Source organism: Dysidea avara, chromosome 1, assembly GCF_963678975.1.
Source record: "Dysidea avara chromosome 1, odDysAvar1.4, whole genome shotgun sequence".
NCBI classification, from domain to species: domain Eukaryota; kingdom Metazoa; phylum Porifera; class Demospongiae; order Dictyoceratida; family Dysideidae; genus Dysidea; species Dysidea avara.
This window is the reverse complement of record NC_089272.1, coordinates 62,899,499-62,921,283: the sequence shown is the minus strand read 5'-3', so window position 1 is coordinate 62,921,283 and position 21,785 is coordinate 62,899,499. Positions and strand designations below refer to the sequence as shown.

Here is a 21,785-nt window from a genome sequence, read left to right as displayed (position 1 = left end):
AAGTTGACATAAACAATATCTCTGCTAACATCAGTAACGTGCACATCCCTTCCTTCACAATGGTATTGAAAACTGGAATGGCTCTCTGTTAATAAACCTGATCTCATTTCATATTGACTAACAACCACAATGGCAGGAAACACTCAAGTACACATGTACAGTCGACTGATCTGGATACATCAATGGTCTTCATTGTGTATGCCAGGATTGTTTTATATGAGATGTTTGCTTGCGAGTTGTGCAAAGATGTTTAGTGGGCCAGCTGAACAAACAGCAGAATCATATTATGTGAGCTAATCTTTGAAAAGTTACACCTACAGCTGTAGTAGCTAGTTACTAACCAGTAGCTACCGACATACATGTTTTCTAGACAAGCTGCATAATTATTTGTCCTGAAGCTAATGCTGGGAACTACTTTCTTTGCAAAAGTGTGCTTATAGTTTGCAGCCCTTCTGCATGGTTCACCCATTTCATCATTAACCCATGCAGTCACTATGATGTACCGTCACTTGTGGCTGCAAGTAGAGCCTAAATTGCTAGTTAAAACTGAATAAGATTCCGAGATGGATTCTCAGATCACTCGTGTGGCTCCAGCATAGATTTTAGAGGCACTTACGTGCCTCTAAAATCTATGGCTCCAGTGATGGAAGCTTTTGACCATTAGTGGACTCAGCTTGGGCTGTAAAATTCTAGAGATTGGCAAGCGAACCAGTGCCAGATCAAGTGATTCGGGCCTTAAATCACTTCTGTTATGTTCCAATTAATAATATTGCGTCATTCAATGCGTCCGTAATTTACGGAAATATAAGGACTTTTACGATTTTCGTTTTCAAAAAAGTATGATTTCTGATTTCTTTTGAGTGTGTGATTTCATGATTTCAAATGTGATTTCTGGCGAAGCGTACGAGATTTCAGGAGTGTCGGACCACTCAGTTTGTAGTAGCTGTAGTTCAGTGGAACGTTTTCCACAGAATCCGTACTGACATTCTGAAAGAATACTGAACGTTTCAAGGTGAGACATGATATTTGAATAGACAATGTGTTCAAACAATTTACAACACACACTCGTTAATGATATTGGACGATAATTACAAGGGTCATTTCGACTGCCCTTCTTAAATACTGGGGTCACTAAAGCAGTTTTCCAGCTCTTCCTGATTTACTGATGAACCAGATTTTCGTTACACTACGCTGTTACACGTTCAACGCTGAGTGAAACCGTTGATTGGTGTTGGTTTCCAATCCCAGGTAGGGAATATATATTCTATGGTTTAAGTAGGAATCCCCGAAATTACGCGCGAGGCCAAAAATAACGCCTTAAAAACTACCAACTTAGAAACTTCTTATGCGACGAAAATCACCTTTACGGAATAATATTAGTCCATTTAACATCAAATGTAACGTTAAAAACAAGAAAACGCTTACTGGCGGCCAGATATAGAATTTTTTAAAATCGTCAAAACTCGAAATTTTGTCCCACTCACTGCACTCACTCACTCACCACAGGATTCCGACGAATGTACGCCCTGTGCGCCTTGTCTTTTCTTTTATCTTCAATCAGGCTGCTTGTCTTCTTCTTCATCCAACGAAACCATATCGAGGCGTTAATTTTCCATATCAACACTTTCATAATAGACGCCACAAAATTATTCAAGGCGTTTAGACTGCACTACTGTTCGGAGGTACCGGTACTCCACGATAAGTCGCAAGATCACGCCCATTCTTTATTCTACGTATTATCTATCTATCGATCGAGACCACGATGACCATGCCCCTTTTACACTATTTGTATTTGTGACCACACACGGCCTTCAAGTTGAGAGATTGATTCGAGATACTCTAGTCTAATAATCAATCGAAACCTCGATGACCACATCCCTTTTTGGGCAAGCACACATCTTTGCAGGCTGACTCGAGATATTCCAATACAGCAGTCACCCTAATAGAACAATCACACGTTTCTAGCTAGCTGCAGAGAGAGAACCATCATTATTAAATGAGGAAACATGTAAATACATTACAGTACGATGAGCTCTCGGTCTCGTGCGACCACAGCCAGACTCTTAAAAGAGATCTGTGTGGGCATAGCAAGGTTAAACAAACAAACAAACAAAATAACCCTAAACCTACATACAAAAATAGAAATTTGTTACATTATTACACATAAACTATGCTGTCCACTCACTGCAATTCCTGGCCAAGGAAAGTTTCTGTGAGCAGGATATGCACACCTTAGCAGCATTGTCAAAAGTCTGTCGAATAGAAGACTTGGTGGTAGTTGAAGGGTGGATGAAATCAACAAAACTCTTGAAATTCTGAATACAGTGCTATAACAATAAAAACAACTAAACAAACTAGTATAATATTAAAATTAAAAATTATAAATTTAAAAATGAAGTAGGAATCCAAGCAACAAAAAGTAGTGAAACAAGATGGTAGCTATTACAGCATAGCTCAGTGGAAAATCCCTACTTTGGCATTGAACACAAAATAATTGTTATAGTTACCATGCATGCCAAAGTAGGGATTAGTGATGAGCTATGTTGTAATAGGTACTATTTTCATCTCTTGTTATTGCTTGGATTCCTACTTTATTTTTAAATTTATAATTTTTAATATACTAGTATGATTAAATTTCTGATCATGATGGGCTCGGGTAGCAGTTTGATTTATGATGGCAGACAGCGATTTGGGACAAATATTAAACGATCACAGTAACTATCTTGTACAATAAGATGAAGCATGCTTGCTTTCTATATTCTTGTAAAGATGGCCAATTAACATTTCTGTGATACTGTCACGGTAGTGTAAAAGGCTTGTTTAAGACAAAACGAGCAGCTCATTGTAACAGTGCCTTTTGATGATTTGAAAAGCAATAAAGTTACAGAGTAATAGAGCAACAATCCAGTTTAAAATTGTGTGAGTGATACTCCAATAGAGCAGCCACCGCAGGGTAAAAAAGTATACAAATAGCATACAAATATTGTTACCAGAGCTCAAAACAGGACCCTCCATGCCTAGTATCCATTTCCTTATCCACTAAACCATGCAGTCTTAGCAGATTAACTTTCAACTTTGTAAATAAAATTCTAGTTTAGATCTGCTTTACAATTTCATACAATTCTGAGGGTCTATCTGGCACCAGCTCTGGTAGCCTATGTAGTTAACTAATTTATCTAATTACAGCTATCTGTAATTTAGTTACAAATAACTATAATTACTTGGTACAGGAATCTTGGAGCATTGAGAACAAGGGAACAGGTAATGAAATATACATGAAGTGTTGTCATTACTGGCTAGAAAATGATTCTATAGAACTTTCTTCAGCTTTATTTTGATTAATACTAAAGATTGAGACCAGTTAATAATTGGTAGGGATTTCCACAATCTGGGTAGGTGATAAAATATGAATTCATAATAGGGCTGTCTTGGGACAGAGCTTGGTACCAGCAGATCTTGTAGTAACAGTCATAAAATTAATGTAGTTCAGTATGTCGAATTTATAAGATGGGTGTTTGATGGATTTGTGGGGACACTGCTCAGTGTTCCAAGCATAAAATGAGAAAATAAGAAGATCTAAATTGTAATAGAACAATTACTGACCTCAATAAAACCAGACCTGAGTGTTATGTGACCACTCTGTTAGATTAATGCACTTTAAGTTGCAGAGTTATGCTTGCTATAATAGTAATCAGAAAAAAAAGTACTTTATATTCTTCTTGTATATATACAGGTGCCATTGATTGTGCCAAGACAGCACAAAAACTCAAAGATGTCTATGATAAGCTTACCAGGCTACCAATCAAGTCTATACTGCCACAGCTTTACATCCACAAAGTGATAACAACAGACCAGAAGAAGATAATTGAAGCTAAACACCTGGAGAGTGATGGGATGCAGTACTTTCTTGATAACGTGCTGATATCTAGCCTAGAGCTGAACATGACAGAGATCTACAACAAGTTCATTAAGGTATTGGAGGACAGTGATGATTTGATGCTGCGTGCAATGGCTCAGATAATAGGTCAGGTTGGATACCTATGAACATTTATATATCTTTCATAAGCATTTAATGTATTTGACTAGATTTGTACCATATTGCCTTGAATAGTGGCTGGTCTCGAATAGTGGCCTGGGTAAAAAGTTGCCTACAGGTTTATTTCACTGTATATAGTAGTTTTTCACCCACGCCACTGGGTCTGGATGAAAGTTGCTAAAAAAATGTCCAGGCCACTATTCAAGACAATACGGTATATATTTTGATAAACAACACTTCTGAGCAATAGAAGCTAGCTACTTTTCATATTATTAGTGATAGTACTGTAAGATACTGCTAATTCCAACCTTTAGGCTTAATTTGATGTCCTACATTTCGCTACCCATTTTACTCATAGTTAAGTGATAGTTAACCAATAACCAATTGTAAGTGTTTACAAGTTACACATGTGGTAGTACTATTGGCTATGCATAGCACACAAGTCAAAGCTACCATTCAGACAGGTAAGCTAAAGATCTTACTTTGTTTAGGACATGGTTTGTGGTTGCCACAAACCGTCAACATATTTATTACCGAAGTATATGCCACTTCAGAGGTTGAAAATTGCTTGTTTTACCATAATCAGAAATTGGCTGTAATAGATTGTGCTGGTAGATAATTAAGGTATCCAGCCTCACGTGCAGTACTGCTCAGCTGAATACTAATTCAATAATTGGTACAACTCAATAGGATGTTGTTTATAGTAGACAACTGTACTATTTGCAACTATTGTACGCATGAGGTTATTATGCTTACAAAACTGAGTATTGCTTTTGAACAGTGCTCAAAATAATTATTATTATTGTTGCCTATAATGCTTATAAGAAATGTCCATTATTTCAAAATTATGCCACAAATTTTTACCGTTGATTGCTGTATTATTCAATTACATTAATGCTTCTATTAGCTGATTACCTATACTAAATAGAGTATTACATTCTATGTGACTGCTTTGTGTTAGAGTAATGATTGTGTGACTCTGAACAATTAGAGACTGATCTTTTAGATCTTTTCTAATAGGAATTTGCAAATTGCATGTAAAATATTTTCTTGCTGTTGAAATGTTTCAAATGGTTAAAGTTTCAGAATATTTCCCCATATGCTGCCTCCCTAATTGCAGTGCTGAAAAAATTATGTGGGACAGCATTAATAGTTAGACCAACAATAAATACGAGAATTTCATTGGCTACTTACAGAAATCATAGATATAGTAACACTTACTGGGATTGGAAATGGAAGTTACACACGTGATCATTTTATATAGAAACAATACAGTTGGTGACTTGGTGATGATCTCATTGAAGTTATCCGTGTTTCGCCTTCTCTACTTCCGAGTGTGGCAGACTGCTTCGTACAGCACATACAATGGAACTTTTTCAAAAGTATTACATCAATAGAGTGTACAAATAGTTGGTATTTTAATATCGTCACTCAGAGTTGAAACTGGAGTTGTATTGGGCTGTTTCACCCATAACTAAGAGTGCAGCTGCTTTGGAACATCTCTAGACAACTAGCAAAGCTTAATTAAATTAGGCAGTTTTTTAATTACAAGCTGTAGAAGTGTTTTATGTGTTAATCTGGTTGTAATTGTCTAACTGTCACCTTTTGGTATGTTTTAAGATAAAACTCACTGTGTGTTTTGGTTTCCTTTTGGTACATGTGTTGCCCAGACAAAGCACCAAACCATTTGAAATTTTTTGATATGGTGACTCCTAGTTCCTTCCTTTATGTGTTCCAACTATTGATGCAACAAAACAACACTATATTTTCTGCTTACAGTAATGATTCTGGATATTGAGGGTTTTCTAAAATTATGTCACATATGTGACCGGATTTGTCTTTCCTACACAACCAATTTACCAGCTTTGTTGAGTCTTACTTGCAGATTAGAAAATGCTGTTGACTTGAAATTTACTTATTAGTGTTTCTTATATTCCACAGAACTATTTTATTTTTACTTAGAGTGAATCCTTATCATGGCAAACAAATTACCCTGTAGCTAGATAGATCAGCTAGAAACAAGTCGCCTTGTAGAGAGATCAGCTAGAAACAGTTCACCCTGTAGACAGATCAGCTACAAACAATACCACCCTGTAGAGAGTTCAGTTACAAACAATTCACCTAGTAAAAGTTCAGATACAAACAGATATCCCTGTAGAGAGTTCAGCTACATTTCAAGTCACCTAGTAGACAGGGCCACCCAGAGAAATTAAGGGGCCCAGGGCAAAGAGTTAAAGTGGGGCCCTACAGGCAAGGAGGTTTCCATTCTGAATCACAACTTCACCCAAGCTGTAAGCTGAAGACCAAAAAAAAAAGGCATGACCTGCTGACAATGACAATAGCTACCCCTCACCAACCATATCTCCCTATCCACAAGCTTTCTACTCCGCACCTCTGAAGAATACTGTGACTGCTCTATAAGAGTATTTAGATCTGACTGCTCTATTAGAGTATATCAATCTTGTAAATAGGTATTCAAGGGGCTCTTCATGGGGCCTCCTGGGGCCCCTTTCAGGCTGGGGCCCAGGAAAAATTTCCCCAGTTCCCCCCCCCCCCCCATGTGGGCGGCCCTGCTAGTAGAGAGATCAGCTGCAAACAAGTTATCCTGTATGGAGTAATTTGCATGTAATGTATATCTAAACCAAAACAGCCACGCTTTAAAAAAGTGCGGCCACCAAAAAGGCCAGGATGAAAAAAGATGTGAAATCCAAGGTGGTGGCCAAGAAATGGCTGTGATGGTAGGTTAATGGCAAAATTTTTTAACTACGACAATTCAGATGAAATTGCATTGCCTCCTCCTCTAGGAGTCGGCACCAAATTCACCTGAATTGTTGTAATTAAAATTTTACGATTAACCTACCATCACAGCCATTTCTTGGCCACCACCGTGGATTTCTTCATCCTGGCCTTTTTGAGGGCTGCAATCTTTTTTTACAGCTTGGCTGTTTTGGTTTAGATATCACTTCTTTTTGTATTGCAAGCCACAAAGCCGGCCATTAACTGGCTTTGGTGCTTCTTTCTAACTTGTTATTTTTTCTTTTCTGCAGGAATTGTGGAACAAAGGAAGAAATGTTGTGTACAGCTTTTTGTCTGATTAAAAATATTTAACAATGAAAGATAATCATACTGTAAGTAATAAGGTAACTTCTTATACATAACTGAACTGTAGCTGAAACTCCCATTGTTTGTACCTGAAGTCTTTTCAGAGTGACTTGTTTCTAACTGAACTCTCTACATGGTGATTTGTTTCTAACACATACTTCTACAGGGTGATTTGTTTGTAGCTGATCCCTATAAGGTAACTTGTATCTAGCTGATATCTCTACAGGGTGACTTGTTTGTAGCTGAACTCTCTACATGATGGTTTCTTTGCAGCTGAACTCTCTACAAGGTAACTTCTTCTACCTGATCTCTCTACAGGGTGACTTGTTTGTAGCTGAACTCTCTACAAGGTAACTTCTTCTAGCTGATCTTCTATACGGTGACTTGTTTGTAGCTGTACTCTCTACATGATGGTTTCTTTGTAGCTGCATTCTCCACAAGGTAACTTCTTCTAACTGATCTCTCTACAGGGTGACTTGTTTGTAGTTAAACTTTCTACATGATGGTTTCTTTGTAGCTGAACAGTCTACAAGGTAACTTCTTCTAGCTGATCTTTCTACAGGGCGATTTATTTGTAGCTGAATTCTCTACACAGAGGCATAGGAAGCACGGGTGCAACGGGTGCTGGAGCACCCACGCCGCAAAGCAATTAAATGGATCACGTGATCAAACAAAAGTGATTCTTTGACGATTACGATGACGATTTTTACCTCGACGATTCCAATGTTGCAGCTCGCCATTGGCTAGCTGTTTAACACTAGTACGATTATTTGTGATTCACAAAATAATGGATTCACAATCTAACACAATGTCATGTGTCTCTCATGTACAGAGATGAATAGGATTGGCCCACATTGCAACTAACATATTCCAGTTATAAAGTTTATGGAAGTGATGAAGGCGAAGGTGGTGACACAGCAATCACCACTAGTAACGCTAATAATGTGGATAATATTGAATAAGAAGTGTGTACTTGTGTGTCGGTACCCAAGTTTGTGTGTTGGATGCACCCTGTATTAATGGTAACTGTTACAGTTTCGACAACAGAGAGATCCTTGTCTAGTGTACAAAGTGTTAAGTAGTCTGGTAGTGCATGTAAACTGAACAACTTGTTAATGCATCTGCTTCAGAACAGAATTGATGGTTTAACTGTTAAAGCATTTACATTTAGGAAATGAATAAATATAAGTGATATGTTAATACAAATAACGAGTTTTGTATAATTCAGCAAAAGCCATTCTAGAGTATACACAAAATATAATGCATACTGAGACATTTATACCAGTACAATTGCGAACAATTGTGAAAATGTCACCAGCATCTGGGGGGCTGTGCCCCCAGACTCCCTGCAGGTAAATCCGCCTTCACCTCAGCACCCCTGCCCGAAATATCTTCCTACACCTCTGCTACAGGGTGGTTTGTTTGCAGCTGAACTGTCTACATGGTGGTTTCTTACAGCTGAACTATCTACACAGTGATCTTTTCGTAACTAATCTCTCTACAGGGTGATTTGTTTGTAGCTGAACTCTCTACAAGATGATTTGTTTCTAGCTGATCTCTCTATAGGGTAACTTGTTTGTAGTTGATCTCTCTACAAGATGACTTGTTTATAGCTGAACTCTCTACAAGGTGATTTGTTTGCAGCTGAACTCTCTACAGGGTGGTTTTTGTAGCTGAACTCTCTACAAGGTGACTTCTTCTAGCTGATCTTTCTACAGGGCGATTTGTTTGTAGCTGAATTTTCTACAGAGAGATTTGTTTGCAGCTGAACTCTCTACAGGATGGTTTCTTTGTAGCTGAACTCTCTGCAAGATGATTTCTTCTAGCTGATCTCTCTACAATGTAACTTCTTCTAGCTGATCTCTCTACTGGGTGGCCTGTGTGTAGTTGTACACTCTACATGGTGATTTGTTTGTAGCTGAATACAGGGTGATTTTTGTAAGCAAACTCTCTGCAGGGTGATTTGTTTGTAGTTAAACTCTCTACAGGATGATTTCTTTGTAGCTGATGTCCCTACAGGTGGCTTGTTTCTGGCTGATCTCTCTACAGGATAGTGTCTTTGTAGTTTAACTCTCTACATGCAGGATGATTTTTTTCTAGCTGAACTCTCTAGGGTGATCACTTCACAGCTGAACCCTCTACAAGGTAGCTTCTTTTATCTGATCTCTCTACAGTGTGATTTGTTTATGGCTGAACTCTCTACTAGGTGACGTTTTCTAGCTGAGCTATCTCTTGTTTCTACCTGATCTCTCTACAGAGTAACTTGTTAGTAAAGCTAAAGTCTTTACATGGTGGATTTTGGTTGTTAAATTCTCTGCATGAAGACTTGTTTGTAGCAGAATTTCTACAGCGTGAATTGTTTGTAGCTGAACTCTCTACAGGGTGCATGACTTGTTTAACTGAACTCTCTTCAGTGTGACTTGCAATGTTCTGAATCACTACAGCAATATATTTGTAGCTGAACTCTCTATAGGGTGACTTGCTTCTTGCTGAACTGTCTATAAGATTAACTGTTTGCAGCTGAACTCCCTACAGAATAACTTGTAATGTAATAGAATTCTATAATGGAGTAAATAAATTAGTTGAATGCTCTATTAGGGTGATTGTTCTATTAGAGTATCTCGATCTCGCAATAGCTACACGGAGTTGGCTTTTGAATCACAACTCAGTGGTTTTTAATCCGATTCTTCTGTACTACTGCAAGGACTTTCTATGAAGATTATTCCAGCTATACTCCGATTTTCAGCTCATTGCTCTAAACGGTTTGCCTAGTAGGTGTAAAAAGTAATACTTTTTTTTATTCATAAAAATCAATTGCGTAATTGTGACACAGGTTGGGTTTTGTGTCATATTTCCGTGGTCTTTATCTCGATTCCTTCCAAACCACCAAAAGGCACACCTACAATGGTTACTCTATCTACATAGCAATTTTCAACTCATTCCATGAAGCGGTTTATACTGTACCTTATAACAGCGTGTTTACACTAGCCATTTAGTTCGACCTATCTCGAATTGAAGCGATTTCAAAGGAAGTGTAAACGCGTACTGTACCGAACCGAACTGCACCGAACCGCTCTATAAAAGACCTACTAGGGATGTGGGTCTGAATCGATCTAGTTCGCTCCACTTGCTAGTATAAACGAAAACCGAATGTTCGTATCGCTCTAGATGGTTTTATAATTATTCACGTGAGTTGGTTCAAAACCGCGGGTTTGCGCGCGAAGGAATGGCCTATACAAACTGGACAGATGCTGAAGTTTTTCAATTAATTCAAGTTTGGAGTGAGGAAGGGATACAAGAGCAGTTGGAGGGCGCTAAGAGAAACAAACACGTATATGAACAACTGGCAAAAGACTTGGCTATATATGGAATAGAAAAAAACAGGGGAACAGTGTCGCACAAAAGTAAAAAGCTTCGTCAAGAGTACAAGAAACTTGCTGATAAGCACAAGGAGACTGGCCAAGGAAGAACCAAGTGGAAATTCTTTGATAAATTAAACGAGTTTCTTGCCACAATACCTGCTACTGGTCCACCAGTAGTTCTTGATACCCTTGATAGCACCACGCTCAATAATACAGACACAGAATCACCAGCAGTAGTATCAGATGAAGAACATGAACTGACAGGTGATCATGATGATGGTAATGAAGAGGACCAGAGTAACACAAGTAATGAGGCAAATAATGGAACAACCATAGATGCTACACAATCTTCAGCAGAAAATGTACTACCAACAGATGTACAATCTACAGAGAAGAGTACCACTAGTAAATGCTCATCAGGTAGAAAGCGAAAGAGAAACAAAGGGGAAGTAATGGAAGACATGATGACAAAGGTAATGAAATCAGTAACTGACAGCATGCAGAACAGTGATTGGATGTTCCTGGAGTTAGAGGAAAGTACATGTTGCCATGATTATACAGTACACTCCTGTACTAGTATTTCGTTTACGATATTTCTTTAAAGTGTTAATAAATCAATTACTATGAATCATACACAGATACATCAATTGTATAATGGTTACTTGCATAGTTTAGTACATCATCAACAAATCTCGGACTCTATTTCCAGTGTTGGATCTTGTACTTACTGGAGCATCTGTGCTATCAGGCTGATCAAAGTCGTTGCTTTGTTGTAACCACTCATCATTAAAGGAATCATTGTGGATCTCACAGATATTATGCAATGTGCAACAAGCTAAAATTACATTAGGAACATTGCTGATATCCATGTCTATCTGCTTCGACAACCTCCTCCATCTTGCTTTAAGCCTCCCAAAAGCTATCTCAACAATAACCCATCCACGTGACAACCTATAATTGTATGTCTTGTGATCAGTTGGCATTGATATAGAAAATGGAAATGGCTTTAACAACCAAGGCAGTAGTGGGTAAGCTGAATCACCAATTAAAAAAAATAGGAATGTTGCCTCCTCTAACCGGTAAGGTATCACCTTGCAGTAGCTCACCATTATTGGCCTTTCTGTACAGCGAAGAATTCGTGAACACTCGTGCATCATGCACGCTTCCTGGCCATCTAACATACACGTCTCTGAAGATACCATTGTGATCTACAACTGCCTGTGTAACAACAGAGTACCACCCTTTACGATTGTAGTAATCAGTGTGGTTCATGAGAGGTGGGGTGATTGGAATATGGGTTCCATCAACTGAGCCAGCACATTGTGGCACACCCCATTTCTCCTTAAAGCCTGTTATCACCACTTTCAAACCTTCTCCAGTTGGAAAACGGATGTACAGTGGTACCAGCTTCTGCACAATAGCCTTGCATGGTTTTTTGACAATGATACATACTGTGCATCTTGCTATTCCAAATAGATGGGCTACTGTGTGGTACTCTGATGGTGTGGCCAAAATCCAAAGTGTGATAGCTACACGCCTTTCTACTGACACAGGCCTCCTCATTACAGTGGTTTCCTTTTCTACCAACGGCCTTAATTGTTCACAAAGGTAGTTGAATGTTGCATGGCTTACTCTAAAATTTTCCAACCAATCTCGTGATCCAAAGCTTTACAGCACCACATCTTCCCACCAATTAGAAGAGTGAGGATGCATCCAAATTGTCCTGTCTTGACGGTTGCACAACTCCATGACTGCTGTTGACAACAATATCCCAACCAGAGTCACCAATACCTTTCTTCTAGACTTGGCATAAGCTTTCCTTCATCTTGATGATGTTTTTATGCTGCTATTACTTCTGTTAACGAACGGTACAAGAGCCGACAGCGCTGAAGACATTGAGGAAGACATTTCTGCATAAAACAGCAGAACCCACAATCGGTTTGTTTGTACTCAAAACTGTATGAGAATTGATTGTGGGTTCTGTTGTTTTCATTACGAGGCGAACCAGTTTATTTCATGTAAACAAAGCTCTGAAAGCAAATCAAATCGATCTGAATCGATAATTCACGAATCGAGTCACTGGTGTAAACACGCTGTTAGCGTGACAACAAATCGATCTTGTTTTATGCGGATAATCGGACATAACTCCTGAACCGTTCATCGGATTTGCACCAAATGTGATGCTAGCATTCGCCTTTGGACTCCTTTTCTGTGTGCCAAATTTCAAGGCGATCGGAGTACGCGTTTGCGTTTTATAGCAATTTTTGCAAGTGTGTAATATCACGAAGAAGAAAAAACCAAGATAAAAAATCGAAACTTTGGCAGCTTGCATCTCGGAAATGGGTGGAGCGACTTCCTTCAAATTTGGAATGTAAACTCCCCTGGCTGTCGGGCAACTCTGTAGCAAATTTGGTTTTAATTGGATAAGGAATCACCAAGATACAAAAGTGTGAAAATGACGTTTTCTTCCTGTCAATATACCCACGGTGTGGTGCGCTGGCTTCTTAAGCCGCACGACACACTATCTTGTGTCTTGATATATATATATATATATATATCTAATCTAAAGCAGCCAAGCTGTAAAAAAGTGTGCGGCCCTCAAAAAAGCTATGGTGAAAAAAGATGTGAAATCCAAGGTGGCGGCCAAGAAATGGCTGTGATGGTAGGTTAATGGTAAAACTTTTAATAACGACAATTCAGGTGTATTAGGTGGCGGCCAAGAAATGACTGTGATGGTAGGTTAATGGTAAAAATTTTAATAACGACAATTCAGGTGAATTTTGGTGCCGCCACAAAATACACCTGAATTGTCGTTATTAAAAGTTTTACCATTAACCTACCATCACAGCCATTTCTTGGCCGCCACCTTGGATTTCACATCTTTTTCCACCATAGCCACCTTGGATTTCACATCTTTTTCCACCATTTCACATCTTTTTCATCATTTGCACTCATCTTTTTCCACCATTTCACATCTTTTTACATCCACATCTTTTTCACATTTCACATCTTTTCACATCTTTTTCACATCCATTTCACATCTTTTCACATCTTTTCCACCATTTCACCATTTCACTCATCTTTTTTCACATCTTTTTCCACCATTTCACACCATTTCACATCTTTTTCCACCATTTCACATCTTTTTCCACCATTTCACATCTTTCACATCATTTGCACTCATTTCACATCTTTCACATCTTTTTCCACCATTTCACATCTTTTTCCACCATTTCACATCTTTTTCTACCATCACAGCCATTTCTTGGCCGCCACCTTGGATTTCACATCTTTTTCCACCATTTCTTTCATAGACTATGAGTGCATTACGAAGCTTCGAAGGATACTTTTATAATTCGAAGTTTACTTAACCTTCGAACCCATGAAGCATTCGAAGCTTCGTCCCAGCCCTACTACAAGGTAACTTCTTCTAGCTGATCTTTCTACTGGGTGATTTGGTTGTGACTGAATTTTCTACAGGCTGATTTGTTTGCAGCTGAACTCTCTACATGGTGGTTTCTTTGTTGCTGAACTCTCTACAAGGTGAATTCTTCTAGCTGATTTCTCTACAGTGTAATTTGTTTGTAACTGAAGTCTGTACAAGGTGCTTTTTTGTAGGTGATCTCACTGCAAGTTGATTTGTTTGTAGCTGAACTCACTAAAGGGTGATTTGCTTGTAGCTGAACCCCTTACATTATGTCTAGTTTCTAGCTACTAGCTGATCTCTCTACAGGGTGATTTGTTTGTAGCCGATCTCTCTACAAGGTGATTTGTTTGTAGCTGACTTCTCTTCAGGGTGATTTGTTTGTAGCTGATCTCTCTTCAGGGTGATTTGTTTGTAGCTGATCTCTCTACAGGGTAATTTGTTTATAGCTGAACTCTGTATAAGGTGATTTGTTTGTAGCTGATCTCTCTGCAGGTTGATTTGTTTTAGCTGAACTCTCTACCGTACGCAAGGAAATTTGACGTATGAAAAATTTGATGAATTCAGACTTCAGCAGATTTGACGAATAAAATGTTGACGAAAATGAAGAAATTGTAGGCAAAACCTGTACTTTTAAGGGCGCTTATAAACATTTGACAAATTGAACCGATTCGTCAATTTCGTCAAAATTTTTTTGACGTCAAAATTTCCTTGTGTATGGTACATGGTGATTTATTTGTAGCTGAACTCCTTGCATTGTGTCTAGTTTCTGGCTGATGTCTCTACAGGGTGATTTTTTTTGTAGCTGAACTCTCTACAGGGTGATTTGTTTCTAGCTTATCTCTCTACAGGTTGATTTGTGTAACCTGGGTTCCGTACAAAATGGCACTAAAAGGGGTTCATTTCCTACACTACTATAGGGGAGATTTAGCACCACAAGCACTAAATCTTCCCTACAGTAATGTAGGAGATGAATTATGCTCAACACTAAATCTTCCCTACATTAGTGTAGGAACTATATTGTGCTCCAGGCACTAAATCTTCCCTACATTAGTGTAGGAGCTATATTGTGCTCAGGCACTAAATTCTATTGAAGTGATCATAGTGAATTGTTGCTGTTTTAGTTGCAATACTTCAACTGCTTGTACTTTATTTTCCATACAACCTCATAACAGCCTTCTACCTTTGATACTAAAGCAGTAGTACCCTTTGATTTCTGGTATAACATATTGTAAACATGTGACTATGGGTTATAGTAGTTTACTTAGTTTTAAAAATGAGAGTTTAGTACTTCTTGTAAGTATGCATATTTATTACTATAGCAACTTCTTTGCATATAGGTCTGCTTCTTTCTTGGATACATAATTTAATGTTGCATGGAATCCCATGGTTGATTCTTGCTATGCGTATATACATACCAATATAAATGAGTTGCACTTATGGACCTTATCCATGATGTCACAAGACACATAAAGGCCAACATAGTTGGGACAGCAGGATTACGGTTACATAGAAACCATTTAAATTAACTAATACAAATTAGCATTTCATGAAATACTAATTACATAATAATTGTAATTACTGCAAAATATGAAATGGTTACCAAGGAACGCTCAACTTGCAATATAGTTAAACCCACAAATGCATGAAGAGAAGTATAGCTTGGTTAACGTGTTTTCAAAGAAAACTATTCAGCCCTGGTTTTCATACACATACTAGCTGGACACGCCCTCAATTCCAACTCAAAGTGCTACGCTATTCCTAGTAACTCAGGAAGCTGGTAGTGTAGTTTTGTCATTTTTAAACACCCATAGAACCCACAACAAAACGTTCACAAAGTTTTAGAAAGCTGCCATGCCTAAACTGCCTTAGAGCAAGAGCAAAACTTACCTTACTATATAGGCGCTTAATACCGTACACTGGGAAACTTTGACGAATCAAAGTGAATTCATCAAAATTTATTTCGTCAACATAAAATAAGTGCCCAGGTTCTTATTGGTGATTTCAAACAATTCGTCAAAGTTTATTTCGTCAACTTTGCCTAAGAACAGATTCATCAAAGTTTACCCTCGTCAAAGTTTGCCAGTGTACAGTATAGTTCTTATGCTGCCTCCATTTCTAACACATAGACTGCTTTTGACACAAAACCATTAGCTCACATGGGTGCAGACAGACACACATGTACACGCATGAACGTTTCTTTCTGGAAACAATTATAGTAAACCAGGCGTGCGCCCTTGACAGCCTGCAGTGCCAGGTGCACGCCTGCAAATTGCACGGGGAACAGTAGGGAAGAACAATCACACCTTGGGCCAAGATGGCAAGCTCTAACCAACAGATATGGTAATTATAACAAAAACCATAATCAGTCGAAAGGCACCTAGACATTTTTATTGCAGTATGTATCTGCTGGTATAGGCTGTAGCTATAATTGTTTAAATAATTTCTTCCATACATGCATGCATAAAGTTATAGACTTTAGCAAAAAAAAAATCAAGCAAGTTATGAATATAAAGTGGTTGTATCCCAGTAACATATTTTAATTACCACCCAAGTCTGAGACTATGGGTGATAACCTACGATAATACCCTCAAATAAATTCAATTGAGTTATTGTACTAAAACCTTTAGGCAAAATAATCAATATAATCAATATTTTTGATTTAGTCTAGATGCGCCAGTTAGGAAAGAGAGATTTTAATTTCCAATGGTGATGGTATTCGAGACTTCTTGCTTTGTGATGGAAACGGGGAAAAACATTTAGTCTCAAAACATTGCATCAGGTGTTTTCGCATTTCTTTTTGATCATAACAAAGAGTGGCGGGGTCGTCTCCAAACATTAGTGATACGCAAAATGCAATTGCAAAGCAGCCACAGTCTTTGTTTCCCTTTTGAAGTTGAACTTGTGGAATTTTCACAATCCGGTTCCCATATAATGAATGCAGTTGTTCGGCAAGAGTTGAGTTGATGCTTTTAGGTTGAAGAGAATCGTACAAATAAACTACGTTATCTCTGATGTGCGATAATGCCCAATGCTCACAAAAGTGGTGAAAAAAGAAAGACTTCTCTTCTGCTTCTTTTATCAATTCTGGTCGTGCATTGTTTAATATTCGTAAGCAGCATGAAGCTGCATGCTAGCAACTGACCAAGGTAGGAGACTGAGTAGCAATGCACTACCTGCTTTTATATGCAACGCTGGGCATACTTGTAAGACTAGCTTTAAAACCAGTACAACTGGATAGTGGACTGGTATTACCAATTGTAAAATACCAACACCTTTCAAGGAGTAAACAGGACACAGAGAAATATTTTTAGCTACCAACACCTTTCTCTGCCAGACATGTCAACTAGCATTCAAGGAGTAAACAGGACACAGAGAAATATTTTTAGCTCTAAACAAGGTGGAGTGTTAATAATGAAGTATTATTTTATGAAGTATTATTTTATGCCTACAACAATGTAGGGAATAATTAGTGCTTCATTGAACAATATTTTGCCTACTACATTGTAGGGAACATTTAGTGCACCTTAGCACTAAATCTTTCCTACATATAAGGGCAAGAAATAATATTTGAGTATAGTGCTTCATCCCACATGTATTATAGGGAAGATTTAGTGCTTAGTGGCACTAAATCTTGCCCATATGTATAGGAACAAAAGTGCATTTAGTGCCATTTTATCTGGACCCGATTTGTGTGTAACTGATCTATCTACAAGCTGATTTGTTTGTAGCTGATCTCTCTGCAGGTTGATTTGTTTGTAGCTGATCTCTCTACAAGTTGATTTGTTTGTTGCTGATCGCTCTAAAGGTTGATTTGTTTGTAGCTGAACTCTCTGCAAAGTGTTTTGTTTGTAGCTGATCTCTCTACAACGTAATTTGTTTGTAGCTGAACTCTCTCCACAGTGACTTGTGTGTAGCTGAATTCTCTAGAGAGTGATTTAATTGTAGGTGAACTCTCTACAGGGTGCATGACTTGTTTATAGCTGAACTCTCTTCAGTGTGACTTGTAATGTTCTGAATCTCTACAGTGGTATATTTGTAGCTTAACTCTCCACAGGGTGATTTGCTTCTTGCTGAACTGTCTATAAGATTAACTGTTTGCAGCTGAACTCCCTACAGAATAACTTGTAATGTAATAGAATTGTATAATGGAGTAAATAAATTAGCTGAATGCTCTATTAGGGTGACTGTTCTATTAGAGTATCTTGATCTCGCATTTGCTACACGGAATTGGCTTTCGAATCATAACTCAGTGGTTTGTAATCCAATTCTTCTATACTACTGCAAGGACTTTCTATGAAGATTATCCCAGCTATACACTGATTTTCAGCTCATTGCTCTAAACGGTTTGCCTAGTAAGCGTAAAAACTAATACTTTTTCATTCCTAAAAATCGATCGCATAATTGTGACACAGGTTGGGGTTTGTGTCATATCTCCATAGTCTTTATCTCGATTTCTTTCAAACCACCAAAAGGCATTCTTACGATGGTTACTCCATCTACATAGCAATTTTCAACTCATTCCATGACGCGGTTACCTTGTAGGCGTGACAACAAATCGATCTTGTTTTACACGAATAATCGGTCATAACTCCTGAACCATTCATCGGCTTTGCACCAAATTTGATGCTAGGATTCGCCTTTGGACTGCTTTTCTGTGTGCCAAATTTCAAGGCGATCGGAGTACGCGTTTGCATTTTATAGCAATTTTTGCAAGTGTGTGAAAAGACGAAAAAAAAACACCAAAACTTTGGCTGCTCGTATCTCGGAAATGGCTTGAGTAATTTCCTTCAAATTTGGAGTGTAGACTCCCCTAGCTGGTGGGCAACTCTGCAGCATTGTTATACTGCAAACAGCCACCACCTTCGGTACCCCACGTATGTACCAAGATTGCCTAATGCAATCGTGAAATATGAACCTTCAAAATTCAGTTTAATTTCTTCAGTGTTTTCTTCGTTTAGGAGGCTGGGGGGGTTAGATTATTCTTTTCACACTTTACAAAATCCATTATAAAATTCAAATACGTAGCTTGAGCTTTAGTACACTTTAAGAGCATGTTGCGGCACTATCACGTATCAGGTTTGGTGTAAATTTTGATTAATAGTTGATGATTATTTGCATTAGAAAATGGGAGTAACTTAACAATCGGTATGCCTATAGGTTAACAATCATAGCTCAAACCTTTTGTGGTTTGAAAGAAATCACTTTGACAGCTACAGAGTTACAATGCAAAGACCAAACAACTGTTAATCTCAGGGTCGAAATACTCTAATAAAATGGTCACTACAATGTTAAAAAGGGTGCATGAAAAATGTCGAAAAAAACTTACCAGTTTTGGAACAAGGACCTCCATACTGAGCACCCAAATCCTTAACCTGCTATCACGGTTGTTCACCTCACTTAATTTTCTACCTTATACAGGTATAAACGAAAGTTCTAGCTGAAATCTACTCAATAGTTAAAAGTTTATATGCTGTAAGTTCAAAGATCCATACTATCTCCAGCCTGTTGTCATCAATTTTACTAACACAGCACTTATTGTGATGATTATGATGATGATGATTGGCATGGATGGGTCTTGTTTGTAGTGTACTACCCTGCCGATCGGTACCAAAATGGCTATAATATCAGTTTCGATTTGTAGATTTTCCATTGGTTCTAACATAAAAGGGTAGGAGGATTTGCTTTGTAAAAATTGAGTAACTGCAACTTATCATGTTGTGCATGAAAAAAGAAATACTCTATTCACAGTTACTGAAAAATAAAAAGCCTAAGTAGACAAATAGTACAGTAGGGTTGGGCAATATAGCAATATATCGTTGCTATCATGATAAAAGCATGAGACGATAACTGTGTCGAGGCTATTTTTACACAGTGTGATATGTTGAGTTCATGATATATCATGATATATTGCTTACGAAATGAAATATCTAGCTGTAATACAAATACAGCAAATTACATTTAATATACATATGGTTACATGTAATTTTTGTAGCTTAACAGTTGTTTCTTTTGGGATGGATACAACAATACGAGTGCTATACAGTATGTCGTACAGTTGCTGCCACTATGTATGCTACAGTGTTATGCGTTGCTGCATGCTGTACATTGCTTCATGTTGTACAATTGCTGCCATTTTGTATGCCAGTGTTATGCGTTGCTGCATGTCATGAAGTTGCTCATGTTGCACAGTTGCTGCCAATGTGTATGCCACAGTGTTATGTGTTGCCTCATGCCGTGCAGTTGCTTCACGTTGTACAGTTGATGCCATTTTGTGTACCAGTGTTCTGTGTTGCCGTGTACTGTACAGTTGCTGCCACTGTGTATGCCATAGTGTTAAGTATGTGTTTGCTGTGTGCCATACAGTTGCTCAGGTTGCTGCCACTGTGTATGCCAGTATTCTGTCTCGCCACATGCTTTGCGGTCGCTGCTACTGAAGGTCACAGTGTTATATATGTGTTGCTGCATGTTGTCAAACACTTTGGTTGTAACTCAATAGTTATAGTGATAGTATACTACAGTAGTTTTTGTTGAGGAATATGTAATTGCTACACACTGTGTGCTAGTTTTATTTTATATAATTGCACATTTATTGTGGTAGAGCTGTACCGATAATCGGATCAGTCAAAATATCGGCCACCGATATGGCAATTTTTACCAATATCGGCATCGGTACAGAACAGTACGAGGACCGATATCGCTACCGATATTTATACAGCATGCAATAGTGTGTACATAAACGGATTATAATATTGGTTTTCTGTGTACATGTGTACATAGTGTGTACATAAACGGATTATGATATTATAATATTGGTTTAGCCATACAAATATATGCGATTCTAGTGTTTGTTGCTGGAAAGCTTATCAGTCTTAAATAAATGAAGCAGTTATATATAGTACCTTTGTAATAAAAGAACAGTCACAAGAAAACCTACTGTACCAGCCTTCACACAAGCCAATAAAATGCGGAGTAATGCAGAAATATCTGTTTAAGGCTCCATGGGAGTATGCATAAAAAATTTTGTGGGTGCCTAATTGTCTGGATTGCACAATAGAAACCCAAGCCACTATTACCACAGGCATAGAGTGAGCAATGAATATATCCACATGTTGTTGTAGAGTAGGTAACTGTACACTTTTGCATAGATTAACTATGACTTTTGTTTGTAATGCAAATATCGGATTGACTATCGGTTATCGGCTTCTTTTGGTGGTATCCATATCGGATATCGGTACATGCCAAAATCCCATATCGGTACAGCTCTACATTGTGGATACACCCAGCGGCTACAGAATCTTTAATGTGGGGGAAATTGGGCGCAGTAATACTGCTTAAAGAATAACTGTAATGCTGATTGGCATAGCTATCTCTTAGATGCAGAAAATCAAACAGATATTAACAGTGGTACTAATCCTTTTGTCTGAGCGCCCCAGCGAAGTCCCAATTTTGTCCCCAAATTAACCTGCAAGCTAGACTCTCTGGCTTTCCTGAGATGTTAACACCAAATAACATGGCCATCTTGTGTTCTTGATGTCACTGTGGATAAAGTCCATTCATAACATTTTGTATTCTGTTTGTTTCACACGACTAGACTTTGCCTTGTCCCATTTTGTCATCTCGTTAACTGTCCAAACCTTTCTTTGCCATCCGTGCGGGTCATTTTTAAACCAGTCGCGCGCCCAGCCGGCTGTGCGCGCGCGCCTGTTTACTGAATTTGTTTTTTGTAAAAACGTGTGTCTGTACCTAGGCGACTCTTCTTAAGCGGTTTTCCCTTTCTGTTTTATAGATATTTACCACCTTTAAAAACAACGGTGAAGGCTTCATAAGCTTCCAGAGATAGCATCTCCTTCGAGGAAAG

The 21,785-nt window shown here is 38.2% G+C and overlaps 1 protein-coding gene across 1 annotated transcript in view; it reads left to right on the top strand.

Moving 5' to 3' along the window:
* The window catches only part of LOC136240297 (uncharacterized), a 73,893-nt gene that overhangs the window by 20,272 nt on the left and 31,836 nt on the right, over nucleotides 1-21,785 (top strand). Inside the window, exon 3 of the mRNA XM_066031245.1 lies at nucleotides 3,734-4,024. Coding sequence (XP_065887317.1) covers nucleotides 3,734-4,024 — 291 coding nt within the window. The remainder of the gene's footprint in view (nucleotides 1-3,733; nucleotides 4,025-21,785) is intronic.